Source organism: Rhinopithecus roxellana, chromosome 9, assembly GCF_007565055.1.
Source record: "Rhinopithecus roxellana isolate Shanxi Qingling chromosome 9, ASM756505v1, whole genome shotgun sequence".
Classification (NCBI taxonomy): domain Eukaryota; kingdom Metazoa; phylum Chordata; class Mammalia; order Primates; family Cercopithecidae; genus Rhinopithecus; species Rhinopithecus roxellana.
Genome location: NC_044557.1, coordinates 54,944,495 through 54,964,866, shown reverse-complemented (window position 1 = coordinate 54,964,866; position 20,372 = coordinate 54,944,495). Strand labels below are relative to the sequence as shown.

The following is a 20,372-nucleotide window of genomic DNA, read 5'->3' as shown; positions in this document are numbered from 1 at the left end:
GTTAAGAATTAAAACCCCATAAGAACTAAGATAAAGACTTAAGACAAGAGGAAACAATCAATGTATGTGATAACAGGCAGGGAAAACGTTTCATCTGTTCAATAAAAGTTTAAAAAAAAAAAAGCATGAAATCCCCAAATAAATTCTCAGAAAATCAACTGATCTAGTCCTTCAGCTAGTTCATAAGAACCTGTACCAAGAAGGCACAATATATATTAACAATTGTGTGAAAACATTAATTTGCACAAACTTCCTTCTTACTGCTCCACATTCTTGCACACAAACGTTTATTCTTTATTTTAACATCTATGGGTCTTAAAATATTTTTCGCTTACCCTAAATAAACACTCATTATTCTAAAAGGTTCTAAGCTTCCACCTGATTTCTAAGAGCTATAGCTTAAATGGCTATTACTTTATTTCTCTCTACTCTGGGGCATAAGCTATGTCATGTATTTATTTGAAATCCCTTAAAATGTAAGAATCTGTGATTGTATTATTTTCAATTATATGTGAAGACAAAGTAAAGGCTGGATAAAATTCTAAAGCAAAATGAGTTTTCTCCACTTCTAAATTCTCGAATTGTTAAAGAATGACAATTCAAGCAAATAAATGTTGATTTAATTCATTCATCTTTTATTCTTTTTTTGGCAAACATCACATAATATAAGCAAAACTATATTGTTCACTATAGTTACACACATTCTTTTTTGCTTTATACAAGTTGTAAACATATTTAAGTGAATAAAATTCTTGGCTAAAGACATATTCCAGAACTCTGACATATACTTTTCTGAGTTAGGACAAAAGAAAGCTTATGTAACTTCCATTAGACCATCATCATATGAAAAAGTAAATTAGCATATGCTGCTTTTAAATTAACATTGGTCATTTTATTTAAATACTTTTTTAGGTTATAGCTAAAATGACATTTATCTGAAGTTTTAGGAAAGAACAGAAGCTGACCATACAAATTGTGTTCATAACCACATTGGCCACTTAACTTAAAAATATAACAAAATTGAAAAATAGACATATAACAAAAGATTCTAAATGTTATAAGGAAAAAAAAAAAGGCTGCCAATAAGTTACTTTAGAATACTTTAGATGTAGATAACATTTATAATACTGGGTTTCATAATACGTTGGTTTATTACTTCCTAATGCTGACATTTTAATTTTAAAGTAACAGATTACTTCAAAATAAACCCAGAGCATTTAGTGTTTTACAATTTCATTCTTCTGTAAATTTCAGACACTAAAAAATTCACATCAAGGATTACAAAACAGACATCTTCAGAATATAATTTGTTTGGCAGGCAGAATGGCTTGTAATCTTTTGAACTGGAAAGCCTTCAGGAAGTACTTACTTGCTATCAATGACCCTGCCAGCTTCCCACATTGTTACCTGCTGGGCATGTGAAAAGACTAACACCCCATTTTTCATATTATAAACCCAATATTTACTTAAAAAATTAGTTGTACTCATGGGGCAAAAATTCAAATGTTATAAGCGATATTAAATCTCTAGTTTTATCTCTAGTTTGGGAAACATACATCAAACTAAAAAACTCATTTTCATAGTATTTCCTTATATAAATTATGAGAGACGTTTGTATATATATCCTCTTAGAAAGAATACTGTTGTGAGTAACCTGAAATCTGAACTAGAATAACCATTCATATACAAAACTACTGTATACAAGTCTTAGCTTCCAAACAGTAGCTTTCAACTTCATTCATATATGTAACATAAAATTTCTCAAATATTTGAGTTGAAGGAAAGGTGACATTAATAAGGTTAATAAAATAAGTGGCAATGGCTTTCTTCAAATCCTAGAGAATGAAGCAAGAAGGGGAACATCTGGTAAGACAAATGAGAAAAGAGGAAGAATTTCAAGTAAATGTGTCCTTGGACCTTTTACACTGCTACTCCCTAAAATCGCAAAGGTAAAGGCCACAAAATGCTTGTTCCTTCAAGGAAAGCAAAGTAGAAAACACAAAAGGAAATACGAAATGTGTAGTTATGAAAGAATCAAGAGATGATGGTACTAACTCCAGTCCAATGCTTAAAAAATACCAAAGAATAACAAATGCATTAAAAAGACAGTAATCTATTAGGTCTTTTCTAAGTTATACACAAATAAAAAACTAATCTCTAATTCTTTAGAGATTTAAATTTGACAGAGAATACCTATTTACCTTTGAATTTGTCTCACTTCTTTAAACAACTGAATCCTATCTAAATAAATATTTTTAAATTCTTAATTATTAAAGCAACCTTCTTAGTTATGCTTTGATAAGGCTATATATATTAATAATAAAGCTTCACTGCATTAATCTCATCAATACCATGCTTACTGCAATCAAGTTCATTTTATAAGCAATAATTAAATTGACCATCACCATACTACATTATTGCAATGACAAAGATATTGGGTAAACTTCTTCAAGACAAATTACATTGAAATGGTTATTTTGAAAGTTTTTAGGAATGGGGGGAAAGGGAGAATTAAAAACATTGAAAATTTGTTCCAACACAAAACAGAATGTCCACGATCTTACATAAATGAAAGTATCAGCTAATAGGGTACCATCTTGGTCTCTGAATGATGTTCTCCACAATTAACTTACAAATTTTTAAAATTCCACTAAGACGACACTGGTTAAAGTTTATCTCTGACATATTTCTAAAAACACCTGTTAGTAGCTTTGCCATAAAACTGATTTAAGGTAGTTGTGTTTTTCAGTAGCATATAGAACAACCCAACTCTTGGTAGAAATACTCAGTTCAGCACACTGTATTAAAACATAATTGTACATACAACATTGTATAATTAGCTGCAATTTTCAGTAACTATGTTTACCAACCGTGTAACAGAATTATAATGTTCTCCTAAGCCATATGCATGTCTCATATATCTGAAATTAAAAAAAAAATGAGCAGTTTTGATGAAAGTAATTTTTATATATATATATATGCTTATTATATATATATAAACCAATGATTCTGAATGACTCAGTCCACATAGGCATCACTCAATAGACTACGTAGACATATTAACTAAGAGTTCAACACCATTTGAAAAGTGGCAGCAGTCAGCAAGATCTGGTTCAAACACTGGGGGTAAAATGAAAAGGCTGAGATGCTGAGGGTTCAATAAGCTTAAATTGTCACCTAGCCATTGATGACTATCTTAATAGGTTTAGTTGACAAATACTAAAGCCAATAGCAAATCCTGCATGCTGTACTTCAGAAGAGATTTCTAAATCATGTAAAATCAAAAATGAAGAAAAATAAATCTAAGGAATAAACAAGTAACATGAATGTATTTCAACTTTTACACTTGTTGAGAAACTTTTAGCATTACTAATGTCAAACCAGGACAATATACAAACTAGTCCTAAAATTCTATAACCTTTAGAAATGACTTTATTCTTAACTCACACACAAAAATAAATCGCTAGACGTTTAAAAAATTATCTAAGTCATATATTTTAACACATATAATCTAAAATTGTTTATGTTTTTTTGTATTGTAAAAAATAAAAGTAAAAATGTCTAGGTACTTACACAAGTATTAGCGGGTTTTTTGAATATTCTTCGCCAACTATAATGGGAGGAGAATCTGCCTGTATTATCTCTATTGGTGTTTGTAAAATGTGAGACAGAGCTCTTAGCTATAGGAAGAAAAAAAGTATGAGTAAGGAAAATAAAAATGTAAATCACATTCAAATAGTAAACTACTGAAGTATGTGTGAATGTGCAACCAGTCACAGCAGGGATATGTTCTGTTCACCACTGTACACAGAGATCCTGGTATATAGTGGGAACTTAATAAATACCTGTTGAATAAATATAATACAGATTGAATATCCCTTATCCTAAATGCCTGGAACCAGAATTGTTTTAGATTTTGAATTTTTTCAGATTTAGGAATATTTGCATATACTACACGAGATATCTTGAGGATGGGACTCAAAGCTAAACACAAAATTCATTCATGTTTCATACATATCTTACACACATAGGATGAAGGTAATTTTATAGAATATTTTAAATAACTTTGTGCATGAAACTAAGTTTTGAACTGTGACCTGTCACATACAGTGTAGAATTTTCCACTTGTGATGTCAGCCCTCAAAAAATTTGATTTGGGAGCATTTCAGATTTCAAATTTTCAGATTAGGGATGCTCAACTTGTATTTATTAAATCAAATGCAGAGACTGCTCAAGTCCTGCCTACACAACAGCTTTGTAAAACATATCAATGCCACAGCTAATGAAGAGCGGCAAAGGGGAGACTAGGTATATTATACTAGTCTCTCTACTTTTAAATATGCTTGAAAATGTTCATAACAAAAAGATTTTTAAAATACCATTGCTCAAGCACCAGGCCAAATAAATTACAGTGTGAGAAAACGGGCAGGGGGGAAGAACAAAATATATTTTTTTTTAAGTTTTCAGATGATTCTAATCTATAAATACTGTTGACAACCACTGTTCTATAATTTTCAAAGCAAGAGTAGAATGAGATATATATATGAATTATACTCCCCTATCAATGAATTTCTATCTGATTAAAATACACAATTTTAAGTAATTTCATACCACACAATATAAAATTAAGAGCCTAAAGCCAGATGAATAATGGTGAATAATGAACATTAATGCTAACATTTTTTAAGACTTATTACGATTACGGGCCAGGCACGGTGGCTCACACCTATAATTCCAGCACTTTGGGAGGCCGAGGCAGGCAGATCCCTTGAGTCCAGGCATTCGAGACCAGCCTGGGCAACATGGTAAAAACCCTGTCTCTACAAAAAAATACAAAAATTAACGAGGCGTGAGGGATCATTTGAGCCTGGGAGGCAGAGGTTGCAGTGAGCCAAGATCACGCCACTGTACTCCAACAACTGGGGTGACAGAGTGAGATCCTGTTTCAAAAAAAAAAAGACACATGACGAAGCACTCAAGCACTTTAAACACTTTGTGTATTAATTCCTTTAGAGATTTAAATCTGACAGAGAATAACTATTTACCTTTGAATTTGTCTCATTTCTTTAAACTGAATCCCATCTAAATAAATATTTTTATGGGATAGGTACTGTTGTTATTTTAAAGACCTAGAATCTAAGGCAAAAAAAGGGTTACGAGACTTTTCAAAGCCACTTGAACTCAGGAGTTCGAGATCAGCCTGGGCAACACAGGGAGACCCCGTTTCTACAAAAAATACAAAAATCAGCCAGGCATGGTGGTGCATGCCTGTAGTCCTAGCAACTCAGGAGTAGGAAGAAAGCTTAAGCCTAGAAGATTGAGACTGCAGTGAACAATGATGGATAGCACCACTGCCCTCCAGCCTGGGTGACAAAGCGAGACTCTGTCTCAAAAAGAAAATAAAAATCATAATGCCCTAATCCATGGGGCATTATGAAGTACAATCCATGGGATATGTACTTGCCCCATTACAAGAACATTCCATTGATGAACATAGTCCTTCCTGAGGTTTTCAAAGAATGTAAGAAATTACTTCAAAAAATATGGAAAAGGCTGTGCCGCATGGCGGTAAATCAAAAACGTTCCTTTGAAGCACATTTTTCTTATACCTAAAACATCATTTTAAAGAAACTAGCATAGAATAGAGGATGGGAACCAAACTCTGGAAATCCTACCACGCCTTCTAACTTCAGAAATCATAGAATGATTTCCTCTTTAATAACTTAAATTTACTCTATTGGGAAAACTGCAACTCTTACTTTAAATGAATTCACAGATGAAAAAAAAAGTGTAAGTATCCTTCAAAAGATGTTTTAAAAGGCTTTTCTTAATTTCTTGATTTAATCTCTAATACTCACATGAAGGATCCTTTTAAGAAAGTTCAAGTATTTTTAACTATTCCTAATGTAGTAACAAAGCCACTATGAAAACTTTCTGAGTTTCAGAGGCATAGAAATCTAATAGATACAGTTCCCTCTGGTGGAAATGCACATACACAGCACCACTAAGAAAAAGATTTTGGAGCAACTTTCATGTTGCATCTTCAAATGAAGCAGTTCTTAGTGAATTATTTAGAGCCACAGACTATTCATGATGATTAATCATCATTATATATTACTAATTGCACTGCCTAGGTTCATCCATCTGGCACTCCAGCTTACAAACTTTTATGCAGGTACTCTCTGCCTTACTTAATGCTCAAAAATGCTCTACTGAGTACACAGAGAGGGTTTATTGTGGCCATATAGTAATCAAGAAACTCAAGCTTGGGAGGATGGCTGACTCCCTGTGGCCACAAAACAGAGAGGTAGAAGAAAATGCCAGGACTTGAACCTAGGACTTTCTTTCTTATCCCGTCTAATACCCAGGCTGCTTCATCATCATCTGGCCTACTTAACTGTGTTTTTTTTTTTTTTTTTTTTTTTTTTTTGTTTCAACAAAACAGAGTTAACAGTCAGATTTTTTAAAATTAGAGCTAAAAAGAAATCTTGGTAACTTCCCGTTACGTGACTGAATATACTGTTTTCTTACATATGAATTTAATGCATCAACTACTGCTTTCAAGTAAGTCAGTCACTATCAATTAGGAATTCAAAAACAATTGTAATAAATATGTTGTGGTAGGATTTGGTCTGTAATTTCATATAATTTTTTTTTTCCATTTCTGATGTAAAAAAGATACTTTTCCAAAAGTGACTTTGATCAGCTGAGCTACTAGGCTAAATTTTACTTTACTTCAGTAAAATTTTCACTTTCCTAAGTCCAGAAAATCAAATGTATTGCCAATACTAGTATCACAATGAAAAGACTTACACATATGTATCTCCAACACACAGATCTAACACTGAGCTATTTAAAATGAAATAGTGCTTCAGTCCCTCAACATACATACTTTAATTACAATCCCTATTTCTTTGTCAGTTGAGAATAGCAAATACATAAAGAAAAGGAATCTTCAAAGAGAAATTGGGAGCAGCTGAGAAACATCTAAAACCTACAGAAGGAACAAACCACAATCACTATGAATAACTACAAACTTACCTCAAGCTGACCTCCCCACGCAGCTGTGTTTACAATATCATCACAGTACTTCTGAAACTCTTCTGTAGAGAATAGGTCAGAACAAAGCACTTAAATAATTTTTGTAACTCATGTTACAAAATCCCTTTAATAGTTTCCACAATTCCTGACAAAAATGCCCAAGTTATAAACGTTCTCCTTCTTTATCAGTATCCTCCAGACTCTAATCTAACTACCAGGTCCAAACTTAATTCACCCCAACTTTCTACCACATTTCCATCCAAGAACAAAGGAGTCCATTTCGGCTTTTCTTCTTCTGTTGGAGGTCCAGATACCCTACCTATATAACAAACCTACCTCACTCTACCCCAAGCAATGACCCCCAGAACTGCCACAATATTCACTATCTTGACATGTGTTTTGAAGCCCAAACCTGCATCCAACAGAATACCATGAAAGACAAAAAAAAAAGTAATTCCTGTATAATCAGGTTTACTGTAAGACTCCGGGAAATATATGAAGAGAATTCGAGTAAAAGTACAGATAAATTGAAATTTCTTCCCCAGAGATAGCATCAAACAGTGCCTCCACTTGTTATTTTGGAAGCACTTACATTATCTGCATAAGTGTCAGTTCTAACCAAGGAAAGGGCTTTTCAGATCAGCCCTGAGAAGTAAAAGACCTAATCACTAAATTTACAATGGGTATATTTTGTGTATACACCTTTTTATATGGTATGTTAAAATGGAAAACAATTATCCTTGACGGAGGGAAAGAAATTATGGACATCTAAAAGAAAAATATGTCTCATGTGTTTGTCTCAGACCCTATTAAATACTCAGTGTTCAGAACAGTGCCTCAATTAATATTGATTGAATAAACATAATTAAGTCTTTTGTGTTTTTCTCTGACTCAGCATACTGAACTGCCACCTCCTCTATGCCCCACAACTAGCGCAATTGGGGAGTTTCAATGATTTAGTAATCTGGGAGATAAATGACTGAAGAGTCATTTATCACACTGCCTATGCATGTATCAAGATATATGGAAAAATGTGTTTTATGTCCCATAGCAAATCTATTTATTTAGAAAACAGCAATGATCTAAAACAGCAAGAGATAAGTTAACATTTCCAATATGACATCTATGGGAAATTAATTTGCTACAGAATTAGATATGCTTAAGTCACTCTTGAGATCTGTCAACAGATACCTTAAGCCATACAAACTAAAGGAGACATACTTGACTGCCAATGCTTATTCTTATCAATTCTGCATCATTCTCTACCTTTCCTCTATGGAGGACAGACTCCACTAAAGGAAAGTCAACCTTAACCTTTCTCTCTCCAACCCATTCTAGCCATATGACTTGTTCCCAATGGATACTGCCAAACCCGCCATCTTCTCTCAAGGACTAATAGTCCTCTATTCCATGCTTTACTCCCCCAAAACCTATTCAGATTTTTACTTGCTCTCTTCCTCATCTGCTAGTTGTGTACTTTTTTACTTCCTCATAAATATTTTATCTTAACTGTGGAACGTATTGTATAGAATAAAGCAGGTTATTAACTCATTTGTTTTACTTGAACAGTAATCTTCCTAATTACAGCTTATTGTAAATAAAAGTAAAGTTCCTAAATTACAGGATAAAAGGAGAAAATGGTTTTCCTAGTCATTCTCTCCTTATGGTCTTCAGACCCTATATACACTTCCTGAAGCATACCTTCAATACTTCATTCACTTTGTCAAATATGAACTTACATTTTTTTCAAAAATGATTAATCTTATTCCCATTTCTATCTTACATAAAATGAGTAACATATTATAATTACAAAATAACTAAGTAATTAAGAAATCTTAATAGAGAAAAACATACCAGCATCTACTAAAATTACAGAAAATAATTCTGCCTAAATCTTGTGATGCTTTTTCCTCATAAGGTTCATCTGGGTTCTTCTCACGCTCAGTGCTAGAAAGCATTTTATTTAAAAACAACTACAACAAAGCAACAATAAAATATAGTAAAGAAAAATAAATTACCTGTAGTATACATATCTCCTGTATTTGGGTTTGTTAAAAATGGCAGAAAGTCTTCCACATGGCTTTGCATATACTCAGCGGTCTGACTTCTCAAGGCAACCACAGTCAGAGCACAATCCTTTTCTTTCAGTTGATCTTCAATGGCTCTATACATACAGTGGCCATCAGATGGAATCTGTTTCATTTCTAACTGTCTAGCTGCCAATATTTGAGCAAGTTTCTCACTTTCCATATGTCTGGCTCCTGATAAGTTTTCAATTTCAGCTTCAGCTATCCGTTCTTCTCGCTCCTTTTCCAATGCAGCTTTCTTTTCCTAAGAAAAGGAGAATAGATGAAAGTTAATACATAATAATTAGGACTAATTCTCATTTATTAAGGGAATGGAAATGTAAAGGTCTCAAAACTTTTTGGTATTTTTTCTCCCTTCTGGCACAAGCACTATCACATTGATCATCTCAAGAATTTTCTACAAGGTAAGCTCCTTACTATCTTACTCATTTGTGTGTTTCCACATCTTGCTCTATACTGAACATTAAGAAAGCCCTCTAATTTTTCTTTAAAGTCCACTTAAAAGCTACATGCCAAGTTTCTATAAACTTTACTTACTGATTTCAAAGTATTATCTTAAGACTGATTTATCCTAGGCCTTAAAGCACATTATTATTATATAAAACCCAGGCTAATCCAGCCTTCTTATCACTACACCAGTAACGTGTTAATATGACACAGCCTTTAGAAGGGTACAGGCAGACACCCTTTTTATCTAGCTTTTTAAAATGTCTGTATACACATACATTTAATTAACAAATACTTTGTAAAAAAAAAAAAACTAAAACATAAGAGATGGACTAAAGCTCCCCTAACACCACTGTCATCCCAGTGCTTGCTCTAGAGGTTTGGTATGTATCCTTCTAGATTGCTTTTCTATTCATTTTAATAAATATAGTATACTCTTGAAATAATGTATAAATTCTCAATAAAAATGGTATCATATGTTAAATTCTACAATTTGCTTTCCTTATGCAAAATGTCTGATAAGCTCCTCCCATGGAAACATATGCAAGGATGGAGTGGGGTGAGGGCAATGAGAGATTTGTGACACAAAGAATAGACAGGATGTGTGGAGGGAAGGTTGGGGAAGAAGAAAGGAAAAAAAATTCCTAACAGATGGACTAGTAATGATCAAAAACCAGAAAGTACTATATGTTTCATAGCTAAAAACAGTTCATAGAGCTACAGTGCCAGAGAAAAGTATCAAGAGATGAAATTGGAGGCAAAAAGGACAGGCATATAGTTAATATACAGTAGGTCTATACTTAACATAGTAGTAAAAAGAAACTGCAATATACACAAAATATTTCTAGTGCTTTTCTCTGGACGACAGGATTCCAAAATAAGTTTCATTTTGGGGTGGGTGTTTATGTGTGTATGTCTGTATGTATGTTTTTCTGCATCTTTCTAATTATCTACCATATATATTGTTTGCACACTCGAGGGGAAACTGCTTTATAATTTAAAAATAAAAACTAAGTTACATAAATTGATATTAGTAATAAGTTACAGTGAAGGATTTGGTAAGCCAAGAATAGGAAAAGGTAAAGAATTCCATACCGCTAGCTCTAATTCCTCCTTGGAACAAAAGTGAATGGGAAGGCAAGTTTCAACTAAACTTATTGTCATGTACCTGTAGTACTTGCCTGTTATCTGCCATGCTAGATGAACCTAAAGTGATTTCTAAGTTACCTGAATGAAAAGCAGTAATATCTCCCTAATAAAACATAGCCTATTTAAGGTTTATATAAGTAATAGGAACAAATTTATTTCACTTATTTTTATTTATTAGAACTGTGGATCACAGAGGCATAAAATCTTAAAACACAAGATGGCACTATTACTTTATAAAAGACTAAAAAAGTTTCAGAGGGGAGAGGAAGAATAAGCACCTTAGATATCATCTAATCCAAAACCCCTCATTTTCCTCTTCTGAGGAAACAGCACGCAGAAAGATTTCCAAAGGCCATACAGCTGGTAAGAGCAGAGCAGGGACCAAGGACAACACAGAGAGCTCCTTCTATCCAGGCACCTGAATCAGAATAAAAGTTGGAGCAGATGGGAGCTGGAGTTAATGATGTCATGTACTATTTACTTGAAGAGTGGCACTTTATCCTATCTGCAAAACTGTTTAAGCAACTAAAATACTAATTCTAATCATTTCATTTTTTCCCTTCATGCTTTGCTTCATTAGAACAAAGCAACTGAGTTTCCTTTTCAGGGCACTAGGTAAGAAATCCACTGAATTCTTTTTCCAGCAGTATATAGTTTCCCAAGAGCACAAGGCACTTTGGTTTCTACAGCTATAGTACTGGAGATAGAATGGCACTACTAAGTTCTAATAAAAACATATAAAAGATGAAAATAGCATGTAAATCATATATATATTGTCAATAAAACTAGAGTCATGTTGATATAGTAATATAGCAAAGAAGACTCAAAGGGAATATTAAGAGCTGGACACCAGTCCTGGGTTTGTATCAAACTTTTAGTGTACCACTGAGAGAATCTGGGTCTCTACTTTCTCATTGGAAAATACAGAAATTGAATTCAATCTCATTCCAGCCCTCAAATTCCATATTTTTGGAAGCCAGTTCTTCTAAGTTCTGTTTTAGACTCTTTCTATCATATCAAAAAGCTTCTAAGTTCTTTGAATTAAATAAAATACTATGTTCTTCTAGACTAAAAATAAAGAGATATGCTCTACAATATTCCACGATATTCTTAAAATAAATCTTTATAAAGTTTTGTCGTGTTTTTCTCCCAGAGTTGTATCTTTCCCAAAGATAAATATCATTAATTAAATGATTTTTCATTCCTTGGTGCTTCTGGCAAAAAAGGAGGTTCCAAATAATCAAACACCCAATTGCGCATCCTGACTTCAGGTTCCATTTTCTTAAGCATTATAAACATTTAATGTTTTCTGTTCTAAAATCCCGTTAATATAACACTGTAAAAACATTACTTGGGCACTTTTTTCTGCCAAGTGTTAAAGCAGCTGACTATAAAAGATACTAAATGGTTTGAGAGTATAACTGACAAAGGTATTAATTCCAGTTGTGCAGTATCTTAGGGAAAAGTAACAAAATTTTTGAGAAAAGTAAGGGAGTTTTCATTTTGTTTGTTTTGTTGTCAGAGGTCCACCTGGGGAGGAACAAGTTTTGATAAAGACAGGACTTGTGCCCTTAGGTTTTCCAGAATTAAATAGGCTATTATAAGATGCTTCAATTACTAAGTAGATGTAATTCCAATATTTTGTTATGCTACTGGCATGCAAAAATTCTGCCTTTCCTTTTTGATCTATAGAAGCTAGACGACAACTGTGAGATCATCACAAAAGAATGTGTATCATAAGCAGACAATCTCCAAGATTCCATGAGATCTAAATTTTATGAATCTACAAAATTCACAATTATATTTACTCAAGAATAAAATTCTATACAAGAATGAGAAATGTTTGACTCTGTGCATTTCATCAACTTTCAAACAAAAAAAGACATTGCTTTTAGGTTTAATTTTTTAAAAGGCATACTATGCACTACTTAATATGGAAAAAGACATTACTTTTAGGTTTTATTTTTAAGAGGCATACTATGCACTACTTAACATAGAAACGATACTATCATTTGTTGACTCATTAGTTCTCCAGGCCCGTGTTAAAGGCTTTGGAAATAGTACAGTATTTAATATTCACAATGAATTAGCTTATGAAGTAGCTATAATTTGCCCGTTTTATAGATGTGAAACTGAAGCTTAAAGAACCATACCCAAAGTATAATAGTAAATGAAATTAAAACCTCATCTGTTTGACACTAAACTCCATGCTCTACTAAATTACATACTATGTCATAAGATGCAAAACGAGTTTAAAAATATACATTTAAATCATAGAAAACATCAAGTGTTAATAAAATAATACTCGTAACTAAAAAGACTGAATTTAATCATTTTTATTTTTCAAATTCAAAGGGACTTACCAATCTAATCTCATTTCTATAATGCTGATATGAACTAGCTACTTCCAATAAATCAGTTTCCTTATAGCTCTTCAATAATGCAATATATCATCCCCACATTTGTTTTTGTGCATGCTGTTTCTATTTGGAATATCTTATCTAAATAATATTTCTTTCAAGTTCCAGCCCATTATTAGCATAATGAACTTTCCCTTCTCTAAATTTTCATAATTAACCATTATATAGCTACCTATATAATTATCTAAGAAGTTTGTAACCATTATATAGATACCTACATAATTATCTAAGAACATGTACCTACACATTAACTTCTAGGTTCAAATCCTTATTTCTCACCCAATGGTATAGTTCTTAGCCAGGGTTGTGCATCACAATCCCCTGGGCCCACATTCTGAATTTTTAAGTCTGGGATAATATATTTGTAAAAAAAACTACTTTGCACTCCCACTCCCAGCTTCACTCTCCTATGAGAGCTGCAACCTGAATATGTTATTTTATATTCTCTCACTCCCAGCTTCACTCTCCTATGAGAGCTGCAACCTGAGTATGTTATTTTATATTCTCTTAGGACCATTTTCTTCTCCATAAAATGGGGATAAGAAATCCTACTTCACAGGATTATTGTCAGGACTAAATGAGATGTCATATAAGCAGCTTAGCATAGTATATAACACACAGCAGGTCCTTAATAAATGTTAGTCCAAGTCCCTTGACAAGGAACTGCATCATTTTTTTTTCATTCTCTTCCTATAACAAGACCTAAGATAGTATTGAACACACAGCACTAACTTATATACTTGGTGACATGACTTTCATACCCGTCTCTTTTGTGCTTTTGATATCCGAGGTGGCTGATTCTCAAGCACCAAGTTTGAAATGTTAACAGCAACAGAATCTATCTGAAGGAAACAAAAAGCATTAACAAGTCAATGTAAAATACTTTTTAAATTAAATTATTGAAAATCATAAATATATCTAATCCCACACTTCAAATCTGAATAACAGCAATAGACACTGTACTAGATAATATGGTTTTGTCTCCCGTCTCTATTTTTATGGAAGAATTTGACAAGTTCTCAAGAAGTTTCCTTCAAAGATCATGCTCATCCCTGCATGCTTTCCTTCTTTCTTAGAATGCTTACTCCATTAATCTAAATGCAGTAGTGTACTTCCTGTAAGTGCCAATTCATTTGGCACTCCACTCTTCTTTTCTCTGACTACTGACAGTATGTATAAGATACAGGTCATGTGCTGGCTCAGTTCATTATCACCTGCATAACCTCAACTGGCAAGAGAAGCCTTCTTCCATCTTAATTAGCCAAAATCTGATGAGTACTAATCCTTGACTCTAGTAGGAAGTTGAGCTTTTCCTACCCTACCCTTTTCCATCTACAAACTGATAACTGCAGGCAGAAAATATATTTAATTTACAATATCATTTGATATTATAATCAATCCTAAATGGCTAATGTGTGCTTGCTAGAGTAAAAAAAAAAAAAAAAAAAAAAAAGATGCTAGACTTTTAACCATAAGGATGAGTAGCTAGTATTACTGCAACTATAAGTTAAGCCAGTTTTTGGTATAACACATGCATAAAACAACTCAAGGCCTTTAATACAAAGAGACAGAAGTCTCCAAAGGCTATATCCCAAATGATCAAAATATCAAAATCAGATAGAGACTTCAAAGAGTGGCTATCAACTATAGTGAAATTAGAAGTCTTGTGATTCTTCAGAGGAATCTGCTAAAATTTACAAACAACTATATTGACAATAGGCAAGATAAAAGAGATGCATCTGAAAAATAAAAAAGCAATGGTATTAGTTTTGGTAGTATTCAGAAAAGAAAACCAATTTAAATTAATGAAAAAGATAAATAGTTCAAAGTAGAATGGGAGTTTGTGTTTTAACAGTAGGACCCCAAGTAGCTTATGAATCAAACACTTTTGTCCTTGGAAACCTGGGAAAGAAACCTCAAAATTGAAAGGTCTGAGGGAGCAAACAAAACTATCTCACTAACAGAAAAGATGGGGAGACAATTAGGACCACCACAATTGTCACATCACAATTTAACACCTGGAGTATCATGCCTTGTTACCTGGAGATGAAGTATATTAAAGGCAAGGAAAGTTGGGAAATAATGACTAACAAAGTTAAAGAAATTTAGACTATATTTAATGTAAGGACCATTGTAAATAGCACAGACAGCTGCACTTGTCAACAGCAAACCAAAAATCAACCAAAATTTAAGTACGGCAAGAACTTGCTATCAAAGATGGAAGCTGTGGAGTCTATATGACCTTTCACATCCAAAACCCATACAATAAATACCACACTATACAAAGCTATAACAGAATTCAGTATTCACTTCCTGGAGTAAGATAGTTCTCATTTGGAATTCTGGCTTTGGCAATTAATGGCTGTTACGACTTCTGGACAAAGTTCTTAATCTCTCTAACCCTGTTTCCCATTTGAAAAATGGGATTATGTACACTTACTTCATAGGTAATAATTCACAGTGTTAGTGAGGTTAAATTAGATAACATATATAAAACAAAGTGTTTGGCACATATATATTAGCTCCAACGATAACATAAATATTAGCTAAAATTATGAAAGTTAGGATGCTCCAACTTACAAGAAACATCAGTAAAATTTCATTCATTACAACTTGTTCATAAAGCAGTTTTATAATTTAAAAATGATTTCACATTCACTTTCTTGATTCTTACAAAAACCTGTGCTTAGACAGCAGAAATATTTGTATCGTATTATATATGTGGGAAAATTTGAGCTCAGAAAGATTAAGTAACCTTGCTCGGGTTACAATCCCAGTCAGTCGCAATTCTGGGATCAGATGCCTGGTCTTCCAACTTTCATTTGGTGAAGCTTCATCTTTTGGGCAAGTAAATAGGTAAAGAAGTATAGGTAAAGAAGTATAGGTAAAGAAGTATAGCACTTTCTTTGCTGATCTCCCTTGTAAAAACACACTGTCCTATGAACTTGGTCACAAAAACATTAATGAGAAGTGATGCATGAGCATAACTAAGTGATTTCATTTCCCTACCCATTTTATGATTTTAGATAATAAGCAATTTAAGAGAAGTGGACAGCTGTTTTCAAATGGTGTGGGCAACGACAAACGTTTATTTCACATACCTTATTCTCCTTAGTAGTCAGCTTCAATTGCTCCAGTTCCTCTCTATGTTTCTGTTCCATTTCCTTTTCCAACTTGGCCACATCTTCGGTGAGTTGCTTCCTCCTCTTCTTGTCATTCTTGGGAACAGCATTCTTCATGCCCTGAATTTTGGCTGAAAAGCCATTAAAATCATTAAGTCAGACACGCAGGAGTAAAAGAAGATGAGAGACAGGAACCAATAAGGGGATAGTAAGGGGAGAAAGGTACAGAAAACGTAATTATAGAAGAAACAGTCATCACATAACAGACAGCTACAGAGACAGAAGGGCCCAGATGAAGCTGAGACCAAAGAAAACCCAAAAAACTTCATTAACAAAATCTTGAATATGTTTCGGTTGTTTGGTGAGATAGGAGAAGGAAAAAAACCTGACTGTAGCAAGTTTTAAATCTTTCTGCTATCCTTTCTGAACCTCCTAAACTGAGGTGAGTCCATTCAAAATACACCCATTAGGGACAAGTATTGGTAACTGGGGCAGGTATAGAAAAGGGAGGCATAGTGGGTTTGGGAGGGAGCCAGTCTGGGTCCAAGACCGCGGCTTCGAGGTATTTTCAGACACCAGCACCCACGCGGCGCCGCGGGGTAGGGGGCACGCGGCAGGCCTCAGAAGGGGAAGCCTCTGAAGGTTGGGGAATTAAAGGGCCTCCGGAGCAGGGAAGGCGGGAGAGAAGAGGCCACTTGCTACTAGGGGAAGTCTAGGGTGATCCAGGTAAGTCACGCCTTAAGATGCCCCAGATCCGACCCGCCACGCGCCCTTCCTCCAGTCGCGGCGGCTTCCAGATTCCCGCTTCCTTCCGCCTCACCTTGCAACTCCTTCTTCTCTTTGCGATGCCTTCTCACCAGCTGCTCTTCCTCATCAAGCTCTTCGGTCAAGACCGCCTCCATGAGGACCAGGTAGCCCAGCACAAGCGCTGGAAGAAACCTGTACCATCGGCTGGTAGGCACCTTCCACCCCTCAACCCTCACCCGGGGCTCCATTGGCTACGGCTGGGACCCAGCCCCGCCTTCAAGGCGGCACCGGATCTAAACCAAGCCACTGCAAAGAGGGGAAGCCTGAATGGGGTGCTACGCGTGCGCACTACCGTGACCCTGCCGTGATGGGCGGGGCGGCAGGGAAGGAACTAGACGGCGAGCGGAGAAGCGGAGTTTGCAGCCTCGGAATTGACTAGAACGCTAGAGCCCCGTCTGCCATAAAGCTAAGCGCTAGGCTCTTGGCCCTGACGTGAGGCGCGCAGAGATGACGTAAGGGGAATAGTTTTCAACGTCTGTTTTATTCCGTGCTTCAGAGGACCTTCTTTAATCTTTGATTTTGGTCCCTGCTTCTAAGAAAAGCAACTGAAAAGGTAAGAAAGAAAAATAAAGCGTTTTAATAAAGTCGTCGATAATTATCAATGGGAATTTTTGGGCTGTTTGGGCCTGTGTGGAATTAAATTATGTTTATTGTATCCAAGGTTGTAATACTGCCCCTCAGAAGAAAGGAACAGCGCTAAGTAATCGAGAAAATGCCTCCTCTTGGAAGGGATATAGAGATGGAAACAGAAGATATAAGAAGGATTGAGAATCTTATAATACAGGAGCTTAAAAACCTGGGCGCGATAATAAAGAGGGTAATGTCAGAGCGGTTGGAAAATACCAGGAAGTTGAGAGAGTTAACAGAAGGGCGCACGCTGGATTGGCCACAAAATCGAAGTACTGAAGTAAGTGCAAAACGACAAATTGTCACAGAATACAGAGAAAAGGGGAAAAGAAATTAAGAGGAGAAAAAGGGATCTAGAGGGCCGGTCCAGGAGATACAGTATATGCATAATAGGAATACCTGAAACTGAGGACAGAGCAAGTAGAGCTGAAACAATAATTAAGGATCTAATTGAAGAAAATTTTCCAGAATTGAAGAATGAACTAGATCTACAAATGGAAAAGGCTCACAGGTTACCTTTAAAATTTAATGAAAAGAAAGAAACACCTAGACATATCCTGGTGACGTTTTTGAATTTCAAGACAAAACATTTTACAAGCATCCAGAGAGAGAAAGCAGGTTACTTACAAAGGGGCAAAAGTCAGACTAACCTCAGATTTTTCTCCTGCAATTCTAAAAGCCAGAAGACAGTGGAACAATATCTACAGAGTTTTAAGGGAAAATAATTTTGAGCCAAGAATTATATACCCTGCCAAGTTATCATTTCTTTACAAAGGAAACTGGAAGACATTCTTAGATATACAGGGGTTAGGTAAGTATATCAATCAAGAGCCTTCCCTGAAAATTTTGCTGAATGATTTACTGCAGCTAACAGAACCTGAATTAAAATAAAAGAATAGGGAGGCAATTGTATGAAAGAATTAATGGTATGCATTAGAACTAGTTAAGGAGCATAGAGTTTAAATTGTTATTTATAGGGCATTAAAACTAAATACAAAAATAGAAACGTAAGCTAGGTCTAAAATTTCAGTTTACATTTAAACTGGAAGGGCATGCCACATGTTCAATATATTGGACAAATAGTGTTTTATTTTTAGCATGTAGTATTGTAGATACAAATATGCATGTTCTTAAGCTAAACCCAAGTAAAAGGGCTTTGTCACTGTAGATTGGACAAATAATAGCATTCTAAATGTCAAATCTGACAAAATTGGAAAACAGTACAGTTTTACTTCAGTTATTTTTAAGTATAGCAGGAAAAAAGTTTGTCCATAATGTTACTACTGATATTGTAAAGAAACTTCCAAATCACTGGTTTGGGAGGGGGTGGATACATCCTCATTTTCTGTACGTGTTGCATGGGGAAAAACAGCAGTTACTGCATCATATAGTTTATCTAAGTAAATTTGACATGGAAATAAATGTTAACTACAAAAATGGAATATATACGTTCCAATGGTTGGTTTGGAAAAGAAGTGGTTAAAAAAAAAAAAAAAAAGAAAAAAGAAAAATAGCAAAAAGACATTAAAATTAACAAAAAGTAGATTGATAGTACAGATGACGTATAAACTGGTTAAATAGCCCTATTACAATTGAAATTGGGTCAAAAATCAGTCTGTAACCTGAGATACATTTGTATAAAACAAAGGATCAAAGAGTTTAAATATAATGAAAACTATAAATCATAGAAATAGCAACATTTTTATTAAACAGAATCTAAACATAACAAGACATTTTATGTAAAATATACAATATAGGATGTAACATTTAACAAACTATGGTAAATAATATGACAATATATAAAATATATGTTCTGTATCTTCATTTGGGTGATAGTTTTACTTATGTACATTTACATACATCTATTTTAAAATGTACATTTAAATTAGTGCATTTTATGTATTTAAAATGTGTTGAGTAATCTTTCTGTATGTATTATTAAAGAGAATATAGCAAAAAATATGTTGTACTATGACTTCAACATTTATGATTTCTTTTTTTAGAGACAAGAGGGTCTTGCTTGGTAGCCTAGGCTGGAATGCAGTGGCAACATCATAGCTCACTACAGCCTCCAACTCCTAGGCTCAAGTAATTCTCCTGCCTCGACCTCCCAAAGCACTGAGACTACAAATGTGAGCCACCAGCCCAGCACAGTTACAGCCTTTGATAAACCAAGTAAATGGAAAGTTAAGAGAGAAAAGGTAGTTAAATGTATGTGTAATATATATATTACTTTTCTACCTTATTTTTACATTCTCTTCAAATTATCCTGAGCACTTCTAAATGATTTTATACTCGGATAAAGAGTAAACATTATTACTATATTTCTGGAAAGCACTCATGACCACATTACCAAAAAAAAAAAAAAAAAAAAAAAAACCCTAGAAAATAATAATTTTCAACCCTGAAAAATCACATACTTGGAATTTTGTTAATGTTCTTAAATAACCTTTGGGTCAAAGAGGAAATTATAACAAATACTGATGATTTAGGAAATACAACAATGAAGATAATTATAGTTTACATGCTATGGGATGGATGTAGAAAAGGCAAGAAACAGGAATTAAAACACTAAGTGAAGAATGGAATATGCATATGGGAAGGACTCAGGAACTAAAGTTTTTCAATTTTGCTACCTTTCAAATGAGGAAGTAGTCTGCCTTCATAGTGGA

General features: G+C 34.2%; 2 protein-coding genes and 1 long non-coding RNA gene across 4 annotated transcripts in view; 1 reads left to right on the top strand and 2 right to left on the bottom strand.

Annotated features, from left to right (window-relative positions):
• The window catches only part of LRRC69 (leucine rich repeat containing 69), a 134,364-nt gene extending 130,693 nt beyond the window's left edge, over window positions 1–3,671 (bottom strand). Inside the window, exon 1 of the mRNA XM_030937651.1 lies at window positions 3,574–3,671. The gene's annotated coding sequence lies outside the window, so the exon portion shown is untranslated. The remainder of the gene's footprint in view (window positions 1–3,573) is intronic.
• OTUD6B (OTU deubiquitinase 6B) lies at window positions 615–17,360 on the bottom strand. 2 transcript variants are annotated; one of them, XM_030937652.1, is made up of 8 exons: window positions 17,087–17,231; window positions 16,246–16,397; window positions 13,906–13,986; window positions 11,003–11,142; window positions 9,060–9,372; window positions 7,042–7,103; window positions 3,574–3,680; window positions 1,306–2,921 (listed from the first exon to the last, which is right to left on the bottom strand). In XM_030937652.1, exons 4-8 carry the CDS (start codon window positions 11,012–11,014, stop codon window positions 2,837–2,839), a joined length of 579 nt encoding a protein of 192 aa, XP_030793512.1. In that variant the 5' UTR covers window positions 11,015–11,142; window positions 13,906–13,986; window positions 16,246–16,397; window positions 17,087–17,231; the 3' UTR covers window positions 1,306–2,836. The 2 variants fall into 2 exon arrangements, with proteins under 2 accessions (XP_010352145.1, XP_030793512.1); XM_010353843.1 differs by lacking the exon at window positions 11,003–11,142 and having other exon boundaries at window positions 615–2,921; window positions 17,087–17,360.
• A 6-nt stretch (window positions 17,361–17,366) lies between these two features.
• LOC104654641 lies at window positions 17,367–19,660 on the top strand. Its single transcript, XR_746872.2, has 2 exons — window positions 17,367–17,626; window positions 17,735–19,660. It is a non-coding gene; the product is annotated as an uncharacterized LOC104654641 (long non-coding RNA).
• The last annotated feature ends 712 nt before the right edge of the window (window positions 19,661–20,372 follow it).

Excerpts from the sequence above, each read along its gene's own strand:
- OTUD6B (XM_010353843.1), bottom strand. The coding sequence starts at position 17,261 with ATGGAGCCCCGGGTGAGGGTTGAGGGGTGGAAGGTGCCTACCAGCCGA. Across the intron at positions 9,373-13,905 it reads CAAAAGCACAAAAGAGACGG|GAAAAGAAAGCTGCATTGGA; the intron begins GTATGAAAGTCA and ends TCCTTTTCTTAG. Across the intron at positions 7,104-9,059 it reads AGGAGATATGTATACTACAG|AAGAGTTTCAGAAGTACTGT; the intron begins GTAATTTATTTT and ends TATTCTCTACAG.